The sequence below is a fragment of the Haematobia irritans genome, chromosome 4, assembly GCF_050003625.1.
Source record: "Haematobia irritans isolate KBUSLIRL chromosome 4, ASM5000362v1, whole genome shotgun sequence".
NCBI lineage: Eukaryota > Metazoa > Arthropoda > Insecta > Diptera > Muscidae > Haematobia > Haematobia irritans.
The window spans coordinates 21116403-21134825 of NC_134400.1; the positions used below are offsets into that span (position 1 = coordinate 21116403).

The 18423-nt window shown below is 30.5% G+C and overlaps 1 protein-coding gene across 7 annotated transcripts in view; it reads right to left on the minus strand.

The window, feature by feature from the left end:
• Nucleotides 1–8592, minus strand: part of Plp (Pericentrin-like protein) — a 155294-nt gene extending 146702 nt beyond the window's left edge. For all 7 annotated transcript variants that reach the window (XM_075306279.1, XM_075306278.1, XM_075306282.1 and 4 more), the window contains exon 1: nt 7832–8592. In XM_075306279.1, the coding sequence (XP_075162394.1) occupies nt 7832–7858 (27 nt within the window). In that variant the 5' untranslated portion in view covers nt 7859–8592. The remainder of the gene's footprint in view (nt 1–7831) is intronic.
• Nucleotides 8593–18423: the final 9831 nt, after the last annotated feature.

The window sequence follows — 18423 nt, forward strand, 5'->3', positions numbered from 1 at the left end:
ATCACCTCCTAGAGCAAAATGGTATTTTTGGATAATGAAGATAGAACATTTTTGTCGCAAAAATATTGTGATCCTAGTAGGTGATCATATTTCTTCAATGGATGCAGTGGGAATGCAAAAGGTGGACGACCATGAAAATGTATTAAGAAGTAGCAATAAAATCCGTTTATGGCGCTCTATTCAATTTCATTTGTCTCCCACATTTCATATTTTATAATTTATTCTTACGTCTTGTAAAAAAAATTATTACATATTACAAAATAGCTCTGTACATATGTCATTCATGCATTTCTATTCCTTGTTTCAAATAATATCACCCAATTTGTAAGATGTTCCTTATTGTCGCGGCAAGCACTATTGTGTAAGGTATCTGATGTTCTACGCCTATTCAATTTTATGTGATTTTTATACTTTTACATATCGTATTTATTTAAGTATGTAGCGTTTGATAATAAAATATAGCAAATAGTGGGAAACTTTGGAAAAACATGCGGTTCCAAGCGGTTCCTCGCACCAAACAAAACACATAAGACAGCAGTCGAATGAACAACCAAAAATATCTCCCATAGACAAACAACCAACATGTGTCAGCAACACACACAACATCTCTTACAAACTATTACACGCAAGAGAGAGAGAGAGAGAGAGAATGAAAATACTGTTGCAGCGCCATACAAATATATAAGTACAATAGATTTGTTTTCTTTTAAAACTGGATATAAAAACTTGTACGCGTTATCCAGAGCAGCAATTGGGTTCTATCTGGACTATCTCGTCAATTAAATTCTGCCAGAGTAATTTTAATAAAGAGTCACAATAGCAATTTAGTGTGAATGACTTCTACAACAAAATGAAAATAATTTATTAGTAATAATTAGATACATACACAGAAAAAAAATTCACGAAAAATTTTCCAATTAAAATTTTAATTGAGTTTTAAAAAATATTCAATTAAAAATTTAATTGAATCAACAAATTTTTTAATTGAAACAAAAATCAATCACATAAATTAATAGTATCAATTAATTTTTTAATTGGATCAATTAATTTTTTAATTGATACTATCATTTCTGTTATTGAAGACATTTCAATTAAAAAATTAATTGGATCAATTAATTTCGTGATTGAATCAGAAAAATTTTTTGTTGTGTGTACACACAAACTAAATTGTTCTGATTCAATCACGAAATCCAATTTAGCTTTTAATTGAAATGTCTTCCATCACGAAAATGATTGTATCAATCACAGTTTTAATTGGGTGTAACAAAACGATTTGATTAAAAAATTAAGTGATTTGGTTGGAAATTTTCAATTAATATTTTAATTGATTCAATCGAAAATTGTATTGGTGTCGATTGGAAAACTCAATTAGACTTTTTTATACCCTCCACCATAGGATGGGGGTATATTAACTTTGTCATTCCGTTTGTAACATATCGAAATATTGCTCTAAGACCCCACAAAGTATATAAAGGGTGATTTGTTAAGAGCTTGATAACTTTTTTTAAAAAAAAACGCATAAAATTTGCAAAATCTCATCGGTTCTTTATTTGAAACGTTAGATTGGTCCATGACATCTACTTTTTGAAGATAATTTCATTTAAATGTTGACCGCGGCTGCGTCTTAGGTGGTCCATTCGGAAAGTCCAATTTTGGGCAACTTTTTCGAGCATTTCGGCCGGAATAGCCCGAATTTCTTCGGAAATGTTGTCTTCCAAAGCTGGAATAGTTGCTGGCTTATTTCTGTAGACTTTAGACTTGACGTAGCCCCACAAAAAATAGTCTAAAGGCGTCAAATCGCATGATCTTGGTGGCCAACTTACCGGTCCATTTCTTGAGATGAATTGTTCTCCGAAGTTTTCCCTCAAAATGGCCATAGAATCGCGAGCTGTGTGGCATGTAGCGCCATCTTGTTGAAACCACATGTCAACCAAGTTCAGTTCTTCCATTTTTGGCAACAAAAAGTTTGTTAGCATCGAACGATAGCGATCGCCATTCACCGTAACGTTGCGTCCAACAGCATCTTTGAAAAAATACGGTCCAATGATTCCACCAGCGTACAAACCACACCAAACAGTGCATTTTTCGGGATGCATGGGCAGTTCTTGAACGGCTTCTGGTTGCTCTTCACTCCAAATGCGGCAAATTTGCTTATTTACGTAGCCATTCAACCAGAAATGAGCCTCATCGCTGAACAAAATTTGTCGATAAAAAAGCGGATTTTCTGCCAACTTTTCTAGGGCCCATTCACTGAAAATTCGACGTTGTGGCAGATCGTTCGTCTATTCATGATGAAATGTCAAAGCATACTGAGCATCTTTCTCTTTGACACCATGTCTGAAATCCCACGTGATCTGTCAAATACTAATGCATGAAAATCCTAACCTCAAAAGAATCACCCTTTATATTCTGGGTTGTGGTGAAATTCTGAGTCGATCTAAGCATGTCCGTCCGTCCGTCTGTTGAAATCACGCTAACTTCCGAGCGAAACAAGCTATCGACTTGAAACTTGGCACAAGTAGTTGTTAGTGATGTAGGTCGGATGGTATTGCAAATTGGCCATATCGGTCCACTTTTACGTATAGCCCCCATATAAACGGACCCCCAAATTTGGCTTGCGATTGCTCTAAGAGAAGCAAATTTCATCCGATCCGGCTGAAATTTGGTACATCGTGTTAGTATATAGCCGCTAACAACCATACCATCGGTCTATAGTTATATATTGCCAATCCCCAATCACACAAAAAATGGTCCATATCGGTTCATAATCATGGTTGCCACTCGAGCCAAAAATAATCTACCAAATTTTTATTTCTATAGAAAATTTTTGTCAAAATTTTTTTTCTATAGAAAATTTTGTTAAAATTTTATTTCTATAGAAAATTTTGTTAAAATTTTATTTCTATAGAAAATTTTGTCAAAAATTTATTTCTATAGAAAATTTTGTTAAAATTTTATTTCTATAGAAAATTTTGGTAAAATTTCATTTCTATAGAAAATTTTGTTAAAATTTCATTTCTATAGAAAATTTTGTTAATTTAATATACACCACGTATGGACTTACTTACAATTTAGAAGACGGTGTTAGGAAGTTTTAAGATACCTTGCCATCGGCAAGCGTTACTGCAACCCAAGTAATTCGATTGTGAATGGCAGTGTTTAGAAGTTTCTATGTATGTTAATCCATGGTAGAGGGTACATAAGTTTCGGCCTGGCCGAACTTACGGACGTATATACTTGTTCTTTTTGTATATTTTCTGCATAGACAATCATTCACCATAAAAAAAAAAAAAACATAAAATTATCTTTTTGATTTTAGATAAATGTACACCAGCGTTGATATTTTAACTTAGGTTAGAGAAGGTACCAAATGGTGGGGATACCACGGTATTTATTTTACCTATAGACACGGAATCACCTCCTGATAGATCGCTATACCTTGATGTCCCTACACTCGTAAAATGTAAATCATAAATTATAATAAGTTTGTCATTCCGTTTGTAACACAGCGAAATATTGATTTCCGACTAACAAAGAAAAACACATTTTTTTGTCAAAATTCGTTTTTATTATTCAACATAATTCCCTTCAAGAGCGATACAACGATTATAACGACCTTCCAATTTTTTGATACCATTTTGGTAGTACTCCTTCGGTTTTGCCTCAAAATATGCCCCAGTTTCGGCGATCACCTCTTCATTGCAGCCAAATTTTTTACCTGCGAGCATCCTTTTGAGGTCTGAGAACAAGAAAAAGTCGCTGGGGGACAGATCTGGAGAATACGGTGGGTGGGGAAGCAATTCGAAGCCCAAGTCATGAATTTTTGGCATCGTTCTCAATGACTTGATGCACGGTGCGTTGTCTTGGTGGAACAACACTTTTTTCTTCTTCATATGGGGCCGTTTTGCCGCGATTTCGACCTTCAAACGCTCCAATAACGCCATATAATAGTCACTGTTGATGGTTTTTCCCTTCTCAAGATAATCGATAAAAATTATTCCATGCGCATCCCAAAAAACAGAGGCCATTACTTTGCCAGCGGACTTTTGAGTCTTTCCACGCTTCGGAGACGGTTCACCGGTCGCTGTCCACTCAGCCGACTGTCGATTGGACTCAGGAGTGTAGTGATGGAGCCATGTTTCATCCATTGTCACATATCGACGGAAAAACTTGGGTGTATTACGAGTTAACAGCTGCAAACACCGCTCAGAATCATCAACACGTTGTTGTTTTTGGTCAAATGTGAGCTCGCGCGGCACCCATTTTGCACAGAGCTTCCGCATATCCAAATATTGATGAATGATATGACCAACACGTGCCTTTGATATCTTTAAGGCCTATGCTATCTCGATCAACTTCATTTTACGGTCATTCAAAATCATTTTGTGGGCGTCCAATGCGTTCACCGTCCTCCGTGCTCATTTCACCACGCTTGAATTTTGCATACCAATCAATTATTGTTGATTTCCCTGGGGCAGAGTCCGGAAACTCATTATCAAGCCAAGTTTTTGCTTCCACAGTATTTTTTCCCTTCAGAAAACAGTATTTTATCAAAACACGAAATTCCTTTTTTTCCATTTTTTTCACAATAACAAAAGTTGCTTCACAAAAGACGCTCTATCTCACAAACTAATTGACTTACAAACGTCAAATTTTGAAACGAATCATTTGAAGGTTGCTACTATATAAAACTAATATGTATTTAATATTACCGACGCCATCTATGTGTCAGACCGGGGACTTATCAGCCAACCTCTGTTTTTTTTTTTTTTGGGATGCGCATGGAATAATTTTTATCGATTATCTTGAGAAGGGAAAAACCATCAACAGTGACTATTATATGGCGTTATTGGAGCGTTTGAAGGTCGAATTCATATAAGTGTTGTTCCACCAAGACAACGCACCGTGCATCAAGTCATTGAGAACGATGCCAAAAATTCATGAATTGGGCTTCGAATTGTTTCCCCACCCACCGTATTCTCCAGATCTGGCCCCCAGCAACTTTTTCTTGGTCTCAGACCTCAAAAGGATGCTCGCAGGGAAAAAATTTGGCTGCAATGAAGAGGTGATCGCCGAAACTGAGGCCTATTTTGAGGCAAAACCGAAGGAGTACTACCAAAATGGTATCAAAAAATTGGAAGGTCGTTATAATCGTTGTATCGCTCTTGAAGGGAACTATGTTGAATAATAAAAACGAATTTTGACAAAAAAAAAATGTGTTTTTCTTTGTTAGACCGGGGACTTATCAGCCAACCTGTTATCTTAAAATTTCCTAACACCGTCTTCTAAATTGTAAATAAGTCCATACGTGATGTATATTAAGTTAACAAAATTTTCTATAGAAATAAAATTTTAACAAAATTTTCCATAGAAATAAAATTTTGACAAAATTTTCTATAGAAATTAAATTTTGACAAATTTTCTATAGAAATAAAGTTTTGACAAAATTTTCTATAGAAATGAAATTTTAACAAAATTTTCTATAGAAATAAAATTTTAAAAAAATTTTCAATAGAAATAAAATTTTGACAAAATTTTCTATAGAAATCAAATTTTGGTAGATTATTTTTGGCTCGAGTGGCAACCATGATTATGAACCGATATGGACCATTTTTGGTGTGATTGGGGATTGGCAATATATAACTATAGACCGATATGGACCAATTTTGGTATGGTTGTTAGCGGCCATATACTAACACTACGTTCCAAATTTGAACCGGATCAGAGTAATTTTGGTTCTCTAAGATGCTCCGGAGGTCAAATCTGGAGAACGGTTTATATGGGGAAGATATGATATATATATATATATATATATATATATATATATATATATATATATATATATATATATATATATATATATATATATTATATATATATATATATATATATATATATATATATATATATATATATATATATATATATATATATATATATATATATATACATATATATATATATACATATATATATATATATATATATATATATATATATATATATATATAAATATATATATATATATATAATATATATATATATATATATATATATATATATATATATATATATATATATATATATATATATATATATATATATATATATATATATATATATATATATATATATATATATATATATATAATATATATATATATATATATTTTAGATCAGGGAGAAATGATATAACTATGTCCGTCTGTCTGTCTGTTGTAATCAACGTGCAGCTTTCAATAATGGAGATATCATCCTGCCATTTGGTACAGATTCGTTTTTTGTTAGCAGGCCGGTCAAGTTAGAAGCTAGGTTAGGTTAGGTTAGGTTATGTGGCAGCCCGATGTATCAGGCTCACTTAGACTATTCAGTCCATTGTGATACCACAGTGGTGAACTTCTCTCTTATCACTGAGTGCTGCCCGATTCCATGTTAAGCTCAATGACAAGGGACCTCCTTTTTATAGCCGAGTCCGAACGGCGTTCCACATTCCAGTGAAACCACTTAGAGAAGCTTTGAAACCCTCAGAAATGTCACCAGCATTACTGAGGTGGGATAATCCACCGCTGAAAAACTTTTTGGTGTTCGGTCGTAGCAGGAATCGAACCCACGACATTGTGTATGCAAGGCGGGCATGCTAACCATTGCACCACGGTGGCTCCCACGATGGGCTATATCGGTCCATGTTTCGATACAGCCCCCATACAAACCGACCACCCGACTTGGGGTCTTATGGGCTGCTAGAAACCGTATTTTCTATCCGATTTGACTGAAATTTGATATCTAGAGGTATTGAAGGACCACAAATAGGTGTGCCGGAAATGGTGTCTATCATTCCATGTTTTGGTATAGCACCCATATAGACCGACCTCCCCATTTTACTTCTTGGGCTTCTAAAAACCGTATTTTCTATCGGATTTGCCTGAAATTTGAAGTCTAGAGGTATTTTAGGACCACAAATAGGTGTGGCGAAAATGGGGCGATTCGGTCCATCTGTTGGTATAGCCCCAATATAGACCAATCTCCCCAGTTTACTTCTTGGGCTTCTAGAAACCGTATTTGCTATCCGATTTGCCTATTTTATGGCCAAAACTAGGTGTGCCGAAAATGATGCCTATCGGTCCATGTTTGGGTATAGCCACAATATAAACCGATCTCCCGATTTTACTTTTTGAGGTTCTAGAAACCGTAGTTTTTATCCAATTGACCTGAAATTTGAAATCTAGAGATATTTTAGGACCATTAATAAATTTTTAATGGTGTGCATCGGTCCATGTTTTGGTATAGCCCCCATATAGACCGATATCCTGAGTTTACTTCTTGGCTTGTGGAAACCATAGTTTTTATCCGATTTTCCTGAAATTGTAAATATACTGGCCACAAAAACCTGGATTTAGTTTTTATAGGTCCATTTGGTAAGGCCTCCATATAGACCGATTTCACTTTTTGGGGATAATGGGAGATTTCAAATCAATTTCTTGCACACTTAAACGAGATGTTTATGATTCCCCAAAAAAAACTCAACCAAAAATGGTTCTTATAAATCCAGACTCTGTTCTAGTCATCATAGGTAGAATCTTTAAATTTCTCTTCGGGAAGCGTACTGGTGGAACTGATCTGCTTGGGAGAATACCTATCGTCAAACCCCCTGAAATTATATATCATCCAGTAACCCGCTACGACTAAGAGTTTTCGGCGGATACTATTATATTTGATTCATGGTGGTAGGTATTTAAGATTCGGCCCGGCCGACCTTACTGCTGTATATATTTGTCCAGGGGAAAGTTTCCCTCTTGTAACCTACTATAAACGTCTAGTACGGAATACATACCCAATCATAGACAGCATAAAGATCCATAGTAAAAATCAGCCATTAATTGTGGAGCCTATGTGGGGCCTTAAGAGAGTAAAGAGAATTTCGCCATAGGATTTTTTTTTTTTTGATTTTTCAAAATAAGCACTCTTCTTTTTCGAAAAAGAATCGAAGTGCAACAACGTGAATGCGGTTTGTTTGGCCAATGCACATAAGACCAAAATACTCGTGCATAACGACGAAGTGAGTGACGTTGACTTTGTAAAAAGGGCAATGGGCAGCAGCAGCAGCCCCCACACCAAATGTCTTGTAGATGTTGTCAAATGGGATTTTCCAATTCAAATATTGGGCACGAGACACAGATTCACACGAGAAACGAGGACACTTTCATCATAAATATTGAAAAAGAAAAAACAAAAACGATTTTTTCGAAGACTGAGATACACGATTTTTTTTTTTTTGAGGTGGCAAACGATTTATTTCTTTCTCAAACTTTGAGGGTTATCATTTGCAATGAGTGAAGAAACAAGTTCACGTAATTAACAAAACGAAACGTAATAGAAATTATAAGCGACACGAGACTGACACTATATTTGTTACACTTCTAAACTACATTCTAAAAACAAAACAAAAAGAGGGTTTTTGGCAATTTCGTTTTGTTTTTTCTTATTCCATTATTTTTAATTTAATTTCCAGCTTTTATTCAAATGAATATTTTCCAAACAAAAAAAAATAGAGAACTCGTCCCGCACAATTAACAACACACACGAGAAGACGAATGATCTACAGAACGCGCCACTTGCAACTAAAATCTCAACATCTGAACATCTTTGGGAAATCATCTCCTGGTTATACCGAAAAGAAAATGCATTGCCATTCACCATGGGAAGCAATAACAAAAAGAGATGTGATTGCTTCCATTTTTCAAAGTTCACTTTGACTCTCGTACAAGATATTTTCAAGAATTCTCAAAATATTTCTGCTGTTTTATTTTTAATGGGAATTTATCCTCCTTCTCCCTCATTTACGAAATGAGAGCAGCCAGACAGACGGACACCAAAATTACACCCGCCTGACCCGTCAGTCATTAGGGATGATAATCTTCATACGTTAGTGCTATTTTTTTTTTTTTCAATACGGTCCATAAAATATGTAATCCCTATTTCATATATTTCTTACACTCAAAGAAAAAATAATAAATAATCGTAATGGATGAATCAGTTTTATCAATCGATGCAATTGATAAAACTAATCCGTCGATGCGATGTACATTTTCATCTATGCGAGTATTTTGGTAATCCATGTCACGAAGTTAATCATTCTTGGCCAGCTTTGACATTTTTCGTGATCGTTAGGTTAGGCGGCAGCCCGATGTATCAGGCTCACTTAGACTATTCAGTCCATTGTGATACCACATTGGTGAACTTCTCTCTTATCACTGAGTGCTTCCCGATTCCATGTTAAGCTCAATGACAAGGGACCTCCTTTTTATAGCCGAGTCCGAACGGCGTTCCACATTGCTGTGAAACCACTTAGAGAAGCTTTGAAACCCTCAGAAATGTCACCAGCATTACTGAGGTGGGATAATCCACCGCTCAAAAACTTTTTGGTGCTCGGTCGAAGCAGGAATCGAGACCACGACCTTGTGTATGCAAGGCACCACGGTGGCTCCCTCGTGATCGTTATATTGACAACCCAATTTCGTCTATATGTCGAACATATTATTTTCATTATTCAAATTTTAAATGTAAATCGAACTTTTTATACTCTACAACGGAAGGAGAGTATAATAACTTTGTCATTTCGTTTGTAACGCATCGAATATTTGTCTCAGACCACGGTTGCCACTCGAGCCAAATAATCAACCAAAATTTGGAGACAATTTTCGCCAAAAACAAAAAATTGCAAATTTTTTAAAAAACTTATTTGTATAGAAAATTTTGTCAACATTTTATTTCTATGGGAAATTTTGTCAAATTTTTATTTCTATAGAAAATTTTGTAAACATTTTATGTCTATGGGAAATTTTGTCAAAATTTTATTTCTATAGGAAATTTTGCCCAAATTTTATTTCTATGGAAACTGTTATCAAAATTTTATTTTTATAGTAAATTTTGTCAAAATTTTATTTTTATAGTAAATTTTGTCAAAATTTTATTTCTATAGAAAATTTTGTCAAAATTTCATTTCTATTAGAAAGTTTTATCAAAATTTCATTTCTATTAGAAAGTTTTATCACAATTTCATTTCTATTATAAAGTTTTATCAAAATTTTATTTCTATAGAAAATTTTGTCAAAATTTTATTTCTATAGAAACTTTTGTCCAAATTTTATTTCTATAGAAAATTTTGTCAAAATTTTATTTCTATAGAAAAGTTTGTCAAAATTTTATTTCTATAGAAAATTTTGTCAAAATTTTATTTCTATAGAAAATTTTGTCAAAATTTTATTTCTATAGAAAATTTTGTCAAAATTTTATTTCTATAGAAAATTTTGTCAAAATTTTATTTCTATAGAAAATTTTGTCAAAATTTTATTTCTATAGAAAATTTTGTCAAAATTTTATTTCTATAGAAAATTTTGTCAAAATTTTATTTCTATAGAAAATTTTGTCAAAATTTTATTTCTATAGAAAATTTTGTCAAAATTTTATTTCTATAGAAAATTTTGTCAAAATTTTATTTCTATAGAAAATTTTGTCAAAATTTTATTTCTATAGAAAATTTTGTCAAAATTTTATTTCTATATAAAATTTTGTCAAAATTTTATTTCTATAGAAAATTTTGTCAAAATTTTATTTCTATAGAAAATTTTGTCAAAATTCTATTTCTATAGAAAATTTTGTCAAAATTTTATTTCTATAGAAGATTTTGTCAAAATTTTATTTCTATAGAAAATTTTGTCAAAATTTTATTTCTATAGACAATTTTGTCAACATTTTATTTCTATAGAAACTTTTGTCAAAATTTTATTTCTATAGACAATTTTGTCAACATTTTATTTCTATAGAAACTTTTGTCAAAATTTTATTTCTATAGAAAATTTTGTCAAACTTAATTATATACGTATTTAATCGGCCTTACGGCCGTATATACTTATTATATATTGGTCACTTCACTTGTTGTTTATTTATTTATAATCATTTCATCTTTTGATGAAACAATTTTCTTATAATTTTATATGATGTTTTCCGACTATAATTACAGTTGGAATTTTCTTGAGTTTGGAGTCAAATTAGTATGGTTATATAAAAAGTTATTATTTCCGACCATAAATTTTTATTATATTTTTGATTTAAAATATTTATTTATTTAATAAAAAGTTAATTTGGAAAATTAATGTTCTAGTTAAAAAAACAATAAAAAAAAACATTCAACAAATGTTCTCAACTAAATTAATTTTGACTACAAATTTATTTTTATCATTTTACATTTTCAACTCCAATCAACTTTTATATTGGCAATATTTTGGTAATATGCTTTTCTGTGTGTATGTACCATTTGGTACCAAAAAGAAAGTGTGTTTTGTTACAAATTCCAGTGCATGACACTGGGCAATATCAATGCCCTCTTGCTCAATATCTATTATCTATTAATATGTTTAGTTTTTTTACATATACATTTCATTAAATGGACTTCCCGCAGAAAGCTTGCCAGCGTACATATAGTGGAACACAATGTGTCCCACATTTTTATTTTGTTGTTGCTCTTCTTTTCGGAAATATTCTTTTCATTTTAGAAGCCGTAATGAGATTTTTTGGTAGCAACTTCAAAACATTTGTAGTGAAAATGTAATTCATATACAGGAATATATGGGATGTTTGCGTCATCAGTGTGTTTTGTTTTGAGAATGAAATTTGAGAATATGGCAAAAATAAGTCATCGCAATTATATTAAAAGTTACAGAATACCACAAAGGAGAGACCACAAAGGCCTATAGTCCAGTCGACAGACAATAAAGAAGCAAACGCAAAGGTTATATAGCCTTGATGTAATCTTGGAATGTGCATGACACTGAATGTATATCAAGAAAATATGGGTTTTTGGTTGTTTCACATCAGAAGTGACACGCTTTTGGACTGGACGGCAAAAGGGAGGTGTCTTCCGAAATATGACTTCAGGACAGTGTTGGCGGTACGGAGAATTTTCTCCAAAATTGGAATAATTTTACGTTGCCGGAATTTATAAATTTGGGGATGTTTTGGTAATAGGTTCAGTATAATAAATGAGGTTTACATGAAATTCTTTCTATTTCTACATTATTACAAAAAGGCGAATCGTCAAAATTTTAAAAACTTTGCTCCTTTTTATTCCAAGGCATAGAAATGGAGCATTTGGACTAAAAAAAGGAAAGGAAAGATGAGACTTTGGTTTGGTTTGAATTTTGGTTTTTGGTCTTTGTCAATATCTATTATTGGCATTTTATCTGACCATAAAAAAATAAAATTTTGACAAACTTTGCTATAGAAATTAAATTTTGAAAAAATTTTTCTATAGAAATAAAATTTTGACAAAATTTTCTATAGAAATAAAATGTTGACAAAATTTTCTATAGAAATAAAATGTTGACAAAATTTTCTATAGAAATAAAATGTTGACAACATTTTTTTAGAAATAAAATTTTGACAAAATTTTCTATAAAAATAAAATGTTGACAAAATTTTCTAAGGAAATAAAATTTCGACAAAATTTTCTATAGACATAAAATTTTGACAAAATATTCTACAGAAATAAAATTTTGCAAAAATTTTCAACAGAAATAAAGTTTTGACAAAATTTTCTATAGAAATGAAATTTTGACAAAATTGTCTATAGAAATAAACTTTTGACACAATTTTCTATAGAAACAAAATGTTGACAAAATTTTCTATAGACATAAAAATTTGACGAAAATTTTCTATAGAAATAAAATGTTGACAAAATTTTCTATAGAAATAAAATGTTGACAACATTTTTTTAGAAATAAAATGTTGACATAATTTTCTATAAAAAAAATTTGACAAAATTTTCTAAGGAAATACAATTTCGACAAAATTTTCTATAGACATAAAATTTTGACAAAATATTCTACAGAAATAAAATTTTGCAAAAATTTTCTACAGAAATAAAATTTTGACGAAATTTTCTATAGAAATAAAATTTGGACAAAATTTTCTATAGAAATAAAATGTTGACAAAATTTTCTGTAGAAATAAAATGTTGACATTTTTTTTTAGAAATAAAATTTTGACAAAATTTTCTATAAAAATAAAATGTTGACAAAATTTTCTAATGAAATAAAATTTCGACAAAATTTTCTATAGACATAAAATTTTGACAAAATATTCTACAGAAATAAAATTTTGCAAAAATTTTCTACAGAAATAAAGTTTTGACAAAATTTTCTATAGAAATGAAATTTTGACAAAATTTGCTATAGAAATAAAATTTTTACAAAATTTTCTATAGAAATAAAATTTTTACAAAATTTTCTATAGAAAAAAAATTTTAACAAAATTTTCTATAGAAATAAAATTTTGACAAAATGTTCTATAGAAATAAATTTTTGACAAAATTTTCTATAGAAATAAAATTTTCTATAGAAACAAAATGTTGACAAAATTTTCTATAGACATAAAAATTTGACGAAAATTTCTAAGAAATAAAATTTTGATAAAATTTTATATAGAAATAAAATGTTGACAAAATTGCCTAACAGGTTGGCTGATAAGTCCCCGGTCTGACACATAGATGGCGTCGCTAGTATTAAATGCATATTATTTTTATGTAGTACCAACCTTCAAATGATTCGTTTAAAAATTCGACGTTTGTAAGTCAATTAGTTTGTGAGATAGAGCGTCTTTTGTGAAGCAACTTTTGTTATTGTGAAAAAAATGGAAAAAAAGGAATTTCGTGTTTTGATAAAATACTGTTTTCTGAAGGGAAAAAATACTGTGGAAGCAAAAACTTGGCTTGATAATGAGTTTCCGGACTCTGCCCCAGGGAAATCAACAATAATTGATTGGTATGCAAAATTCAAGCGTGGTGAAATGAGCACGGAGGACGGTGAACGCAGTGGACGCCCGAAAGAGGTGGTTACCGACGAAAACATCAACAAAATCCACAATAATATTTTGAATGACCGTAAAATGAAGTTGATCGAGATAGCAGAGGCGTTAAAGATATCAAAGGAACGTGTTGGTCACATCATTCATCAATATTTGGATATGCGGAAGCTCTGTGCAAAATGGGTGCCGCGCGAGGTCACATTTAACCAAAAACAACAACGTGTTGATGATTCTGAGCGGTATTTGCAGCTGTTAACTCGTAATACACCCGAGTTTTTCCGTCGATAAGTGACAATGGATGAAACATGGCTCCATCACTACACTCCTTAGTCCAATCGACAGTCGGCTGAGTGGACAGCGACCGGTGAACCGTCTCCGAAGCGTGGAAAGACTCAAAAGTCCGCTGGCAAAGTAATGGACTCTGTTTTTTTGGGATACGCATGGAATAATTTTTATCGATTATCTTCAGAAGGGAAAAACCATCAACAGTGACTATTATATGGCGTTATTGGAGCGTTTGAAGGTTAAAACGGCCCCATATGAAGAAGAAAAAAGTGTTGTTCCACCAAGACAACGCCTCGTGCCACAAGTAATTGAGGACAATGGCAAAAATTCATGAATTGGGCTTCGAATTCCTTTCCCACCCACCGTATTCTCCAGATCTGGCCCCCAGCGACTTTTTCTTGTTCTCAGACCTCAAAAGGATGCTCGCAGGGAAAAATTTGGCTGCAATGAAGAGGTGATCGCCGAAACTGAGGCCTATTTTGAGGCAAACCCGAAGGAGTACTACCAAAATGGTATCAAAAAATTGGAAGGTCGTTATAATCGTTGTATCGCTCTTGAAGGGAACTATGTTGAATAATAAAAACGAATTTTGACAAAAAAAATGTGTTTTTCGTTGTTAGACCGGGGACTTATCAGCGAACCTGTTATAGAAATAAAATTTTGAGAAAATTTTCTATAGAAATAAAATTTTGAGAAAATTTTCTATAGAAATAAATTTTTGCAAAATTTTCTATAGAAATAAAATTTTGACAAAATTTTCTACAGAAATAAAATTTTGACAAAATTTTCTAAGAAATAAAATTTTGACAAAATTTTCTATAGAAATAAAATTTTGACAGCAATAAAATGTTGAAAAATGTTTCTATAGAAATACAATGTTGACAAAATTTTCTAAGAAGTTAAATTTTGACAGAATTTTCTATAGCAATAAAATTTTGACAAAATTTTCTATGGAAGTAAAATTTTGACAAAATTTTCTATAGAAATAAAATTTTGACAAAATTTTCTATAGCAATAAAATTATGACAAAATTTTCTAATAGAAATAAAATTTTGACAGAATTTTCTATAGAAATAAAATTTTGACAAAATTTTCTATAGAAATAAAATTTTGACAGAATTTCTATAGAAATAAAATTTTGACAGAATTTTCTATAGCAATAAAATTATGACACAATTTGCTAATAGAAATGAAATTTTGACAAAATTTTCTATAGCAATAAAATTTTGACAAAATTTTCTATAGAAATAAAATTTTGACAGAATTTTCTATAGCAATAAAATATTGACAAAATTTTCTATGGAAGTAAAATTTTGACAAAATTTTCTACAGAAGTAAAATTCTAACAAAATTTTCTATAGACTTAAAATTTTGTAAAAATTTTCTATAGAAATAAAATTTTGACAATATATAGAAATAGAAATAAAATTTTGACTTAGTAGTATAGCGAACTGCTTTGTATTCTTAGGGCTATATACATATCTACTTTTAAGAATTTAGGATAAATATTAAGAATTCTGCAATTCTGTTTTGAATTTGTGTAATTTTTAGTAGACTGTATTGTAGTCTGTGTAATTTTGTTATAATTGGCCATGGGGCTTTGAAATTACAAATAAAGTATGAATGAATGAATGAATGAAATAAAATTTTGACAAAATTTTCTATAGAAATAAAATGTTTACAACATTTTCTATATAAATAAATTTTTTACAAATTTGTTTATAGAAATAAAATTTTTATCTAAATTTTGGTAGATTAGTTTTGGCTTGAGTGGTAACCGTGATTGCATCTCGCAAGCTGGAAAATGTTATATTTTTTAAATTTTTAAATTATTACTGATTTTATTATTTTTTCCAATAAAAAAACTTGTCAACATTTTGTTGGGGATTTTTGTGAAGAGTTTTAATTTAAATGAAAGCTTCCTAAAGTGGGAATAAGAGCCTGGCAACAATACTGGCAACAGTGCTTGCTCCACTTTACGATACAAATATGGAAAATGTGGTAAATTTAATTTTTTTATTAAAAAATACATTTTATTAAAAATATAATAATTACAAGTATTTAATAAAAACATTTATATACGTTAAAGTTTTATTTTCATTTACATTTTTTTCACCATAAAATTGGCTATAAAAATACGGACACATGTACATATATCAATATATAAAAAATATAAAAATGAATTTTCTGGTAAATATCATCTGTAAGTTATTGTCTATGGTAGTTTATTGTATACACATGCATAGAATTTGGCAAATTTTGTTTGAGCATTAGTATATTTTTTTTTTATATATAAAAAATATATCCATAGTAGGTAGTAGTAAGGCGTATTTTGAAATTTTTAGGGAATTTTTATAAATTTCCTTAGGGATTTTTTTATTTTTTAAATATATATATATTTATTTTTTAATTTTGTGAAGACACTGGTTTTCTTTTTAACAAGTTTCTTTATATATATATTACAACAAAACATGAGAATATAAATATATATATATATATATATAGGTATAAACATTAAATACACTTTAAATAACTAAACTAATTAAATATGAAACTAAAAAAATTGAATGAATACTATGCTAAGATTAAATTAAATTAGTTTTTAATTTATAACAATTAAATGATATAAAAATAAAATAATATTTATAAAATTTAAATACAATTTCATTGTCAAGTGTGAACAGATTTTTGTTTTTTTTTTTTTTTTTAAGTATATATACAAAAATATTTTTTGTTCCGATTTGTAAGTATACGTTTATGGGGTTGGGGTGGTACCTTATTCAGTTTTTTGTTTATTAAACTTCCTAATTAACCAAAATATCAGCGAAGTGATAGAATTATATAAATGATATTATTGGAATTAACAAACATCATTATTATTGCACTATATCCTATGGCAATATATTTTTACAAAACATATATTTGAAGCCATCATAAAGCTATGCCCAAAGAAATTTGTTAGTGAACACAGCAAAAAAGTCTGCTGAAATAGCAAACATTTTCTTCTAGTTCTAAAGCTCGACTTCACTAAAATAGGGCTCAGTTCAGGGTGATACAAGCGAAAAACGGCTAACCAGGGGCTATTGTAACACTATACAATTTGTATATTAAGAATATGTTTTGTATTTGCCCAAAAATCTGCATATATATTTATTAAATTAAGCCATAACACCAAACAAAATTTTTGCTGATCACATTTAAGAGCTATTAATGATATTTTATTTATACCAAAAATCTATTATTGGGTTTTAAATATGCTTTAAGTAATATTTCAAAACCTCAAAAATTTTGCAATTGGTTGTTCGTTAGACCCTGAAGCATAAAAATTTGAAATTGCTGTTAGCAGTCTTTTTTCTATGTGTGCCAAATTGGACTAATTCCAATATGGTTAAGGGTAAGGGTAGCATGTTTCATTGCAAGAAAGTAAAACAAGAACCCTTTCTATCTAAAAAGAAAGAAGAAAGAGAAATTTTTGGAATAGTCAACATTTTGTCATTACTGACGTTAGAAATCCAAAGATTGACACTGGTATTTCTGATAAATCGATATTTTGTGAAAAAAAAAAAAATAGACAAAACTGGACGAATTCCAATATAGTAAGGCCAATAATCGCTCTTTTCAATGGCCGCAAAATAATAAAGAACCCTTTCGATCTAAAAATCGAAAGAGAAATTTTCGAATAGTCAATATTTTGTCATTATTGAAGTAGAAATCCAAAAATTGAAAGTGGTATTTATCGATAAATCGATATTTTGTGAAAAATGGTCAAAATCAAATAACGAACTTTCGATATTGGCCAAAAATCGAGAAATCGAGCTTTGAATCGCTTTGATTTAAAAATCGAAAGACAAATATTCGTGTAGTCGACATTTTGCCATTTGTGGAAAAAATGGTCAAAATCAAATAACGAACTTTCGATATTGGCCAAAAATCGAGAAATCGAGCTTTGAATCGCTTTGATTTAAAAATCGAAAGACAAATATTCGTGTAGTCGACATTTTGCCAAAAAAAATCATCTATTCAATGGTCTGTTATTCTAAAAAATGAAAACCTATTTTTTCCAAAATGTTACGAAGCCATAAATGTACTCAGTTTATTGGAACTAGAGATCCCAGAATGGAAAGTGGTATTTTCGATAAATCGATATTTTCTGCAAAAAAAAGGGTCAAAATCAAATAATAAACTTTCGATATTGGCAAAGTAATCGGGGTTTGATCCAAAATCGATCTAAAAATCGAAAGACAAATTTTCGGGTAGTCGAAATTTTTGTCAAAAGAA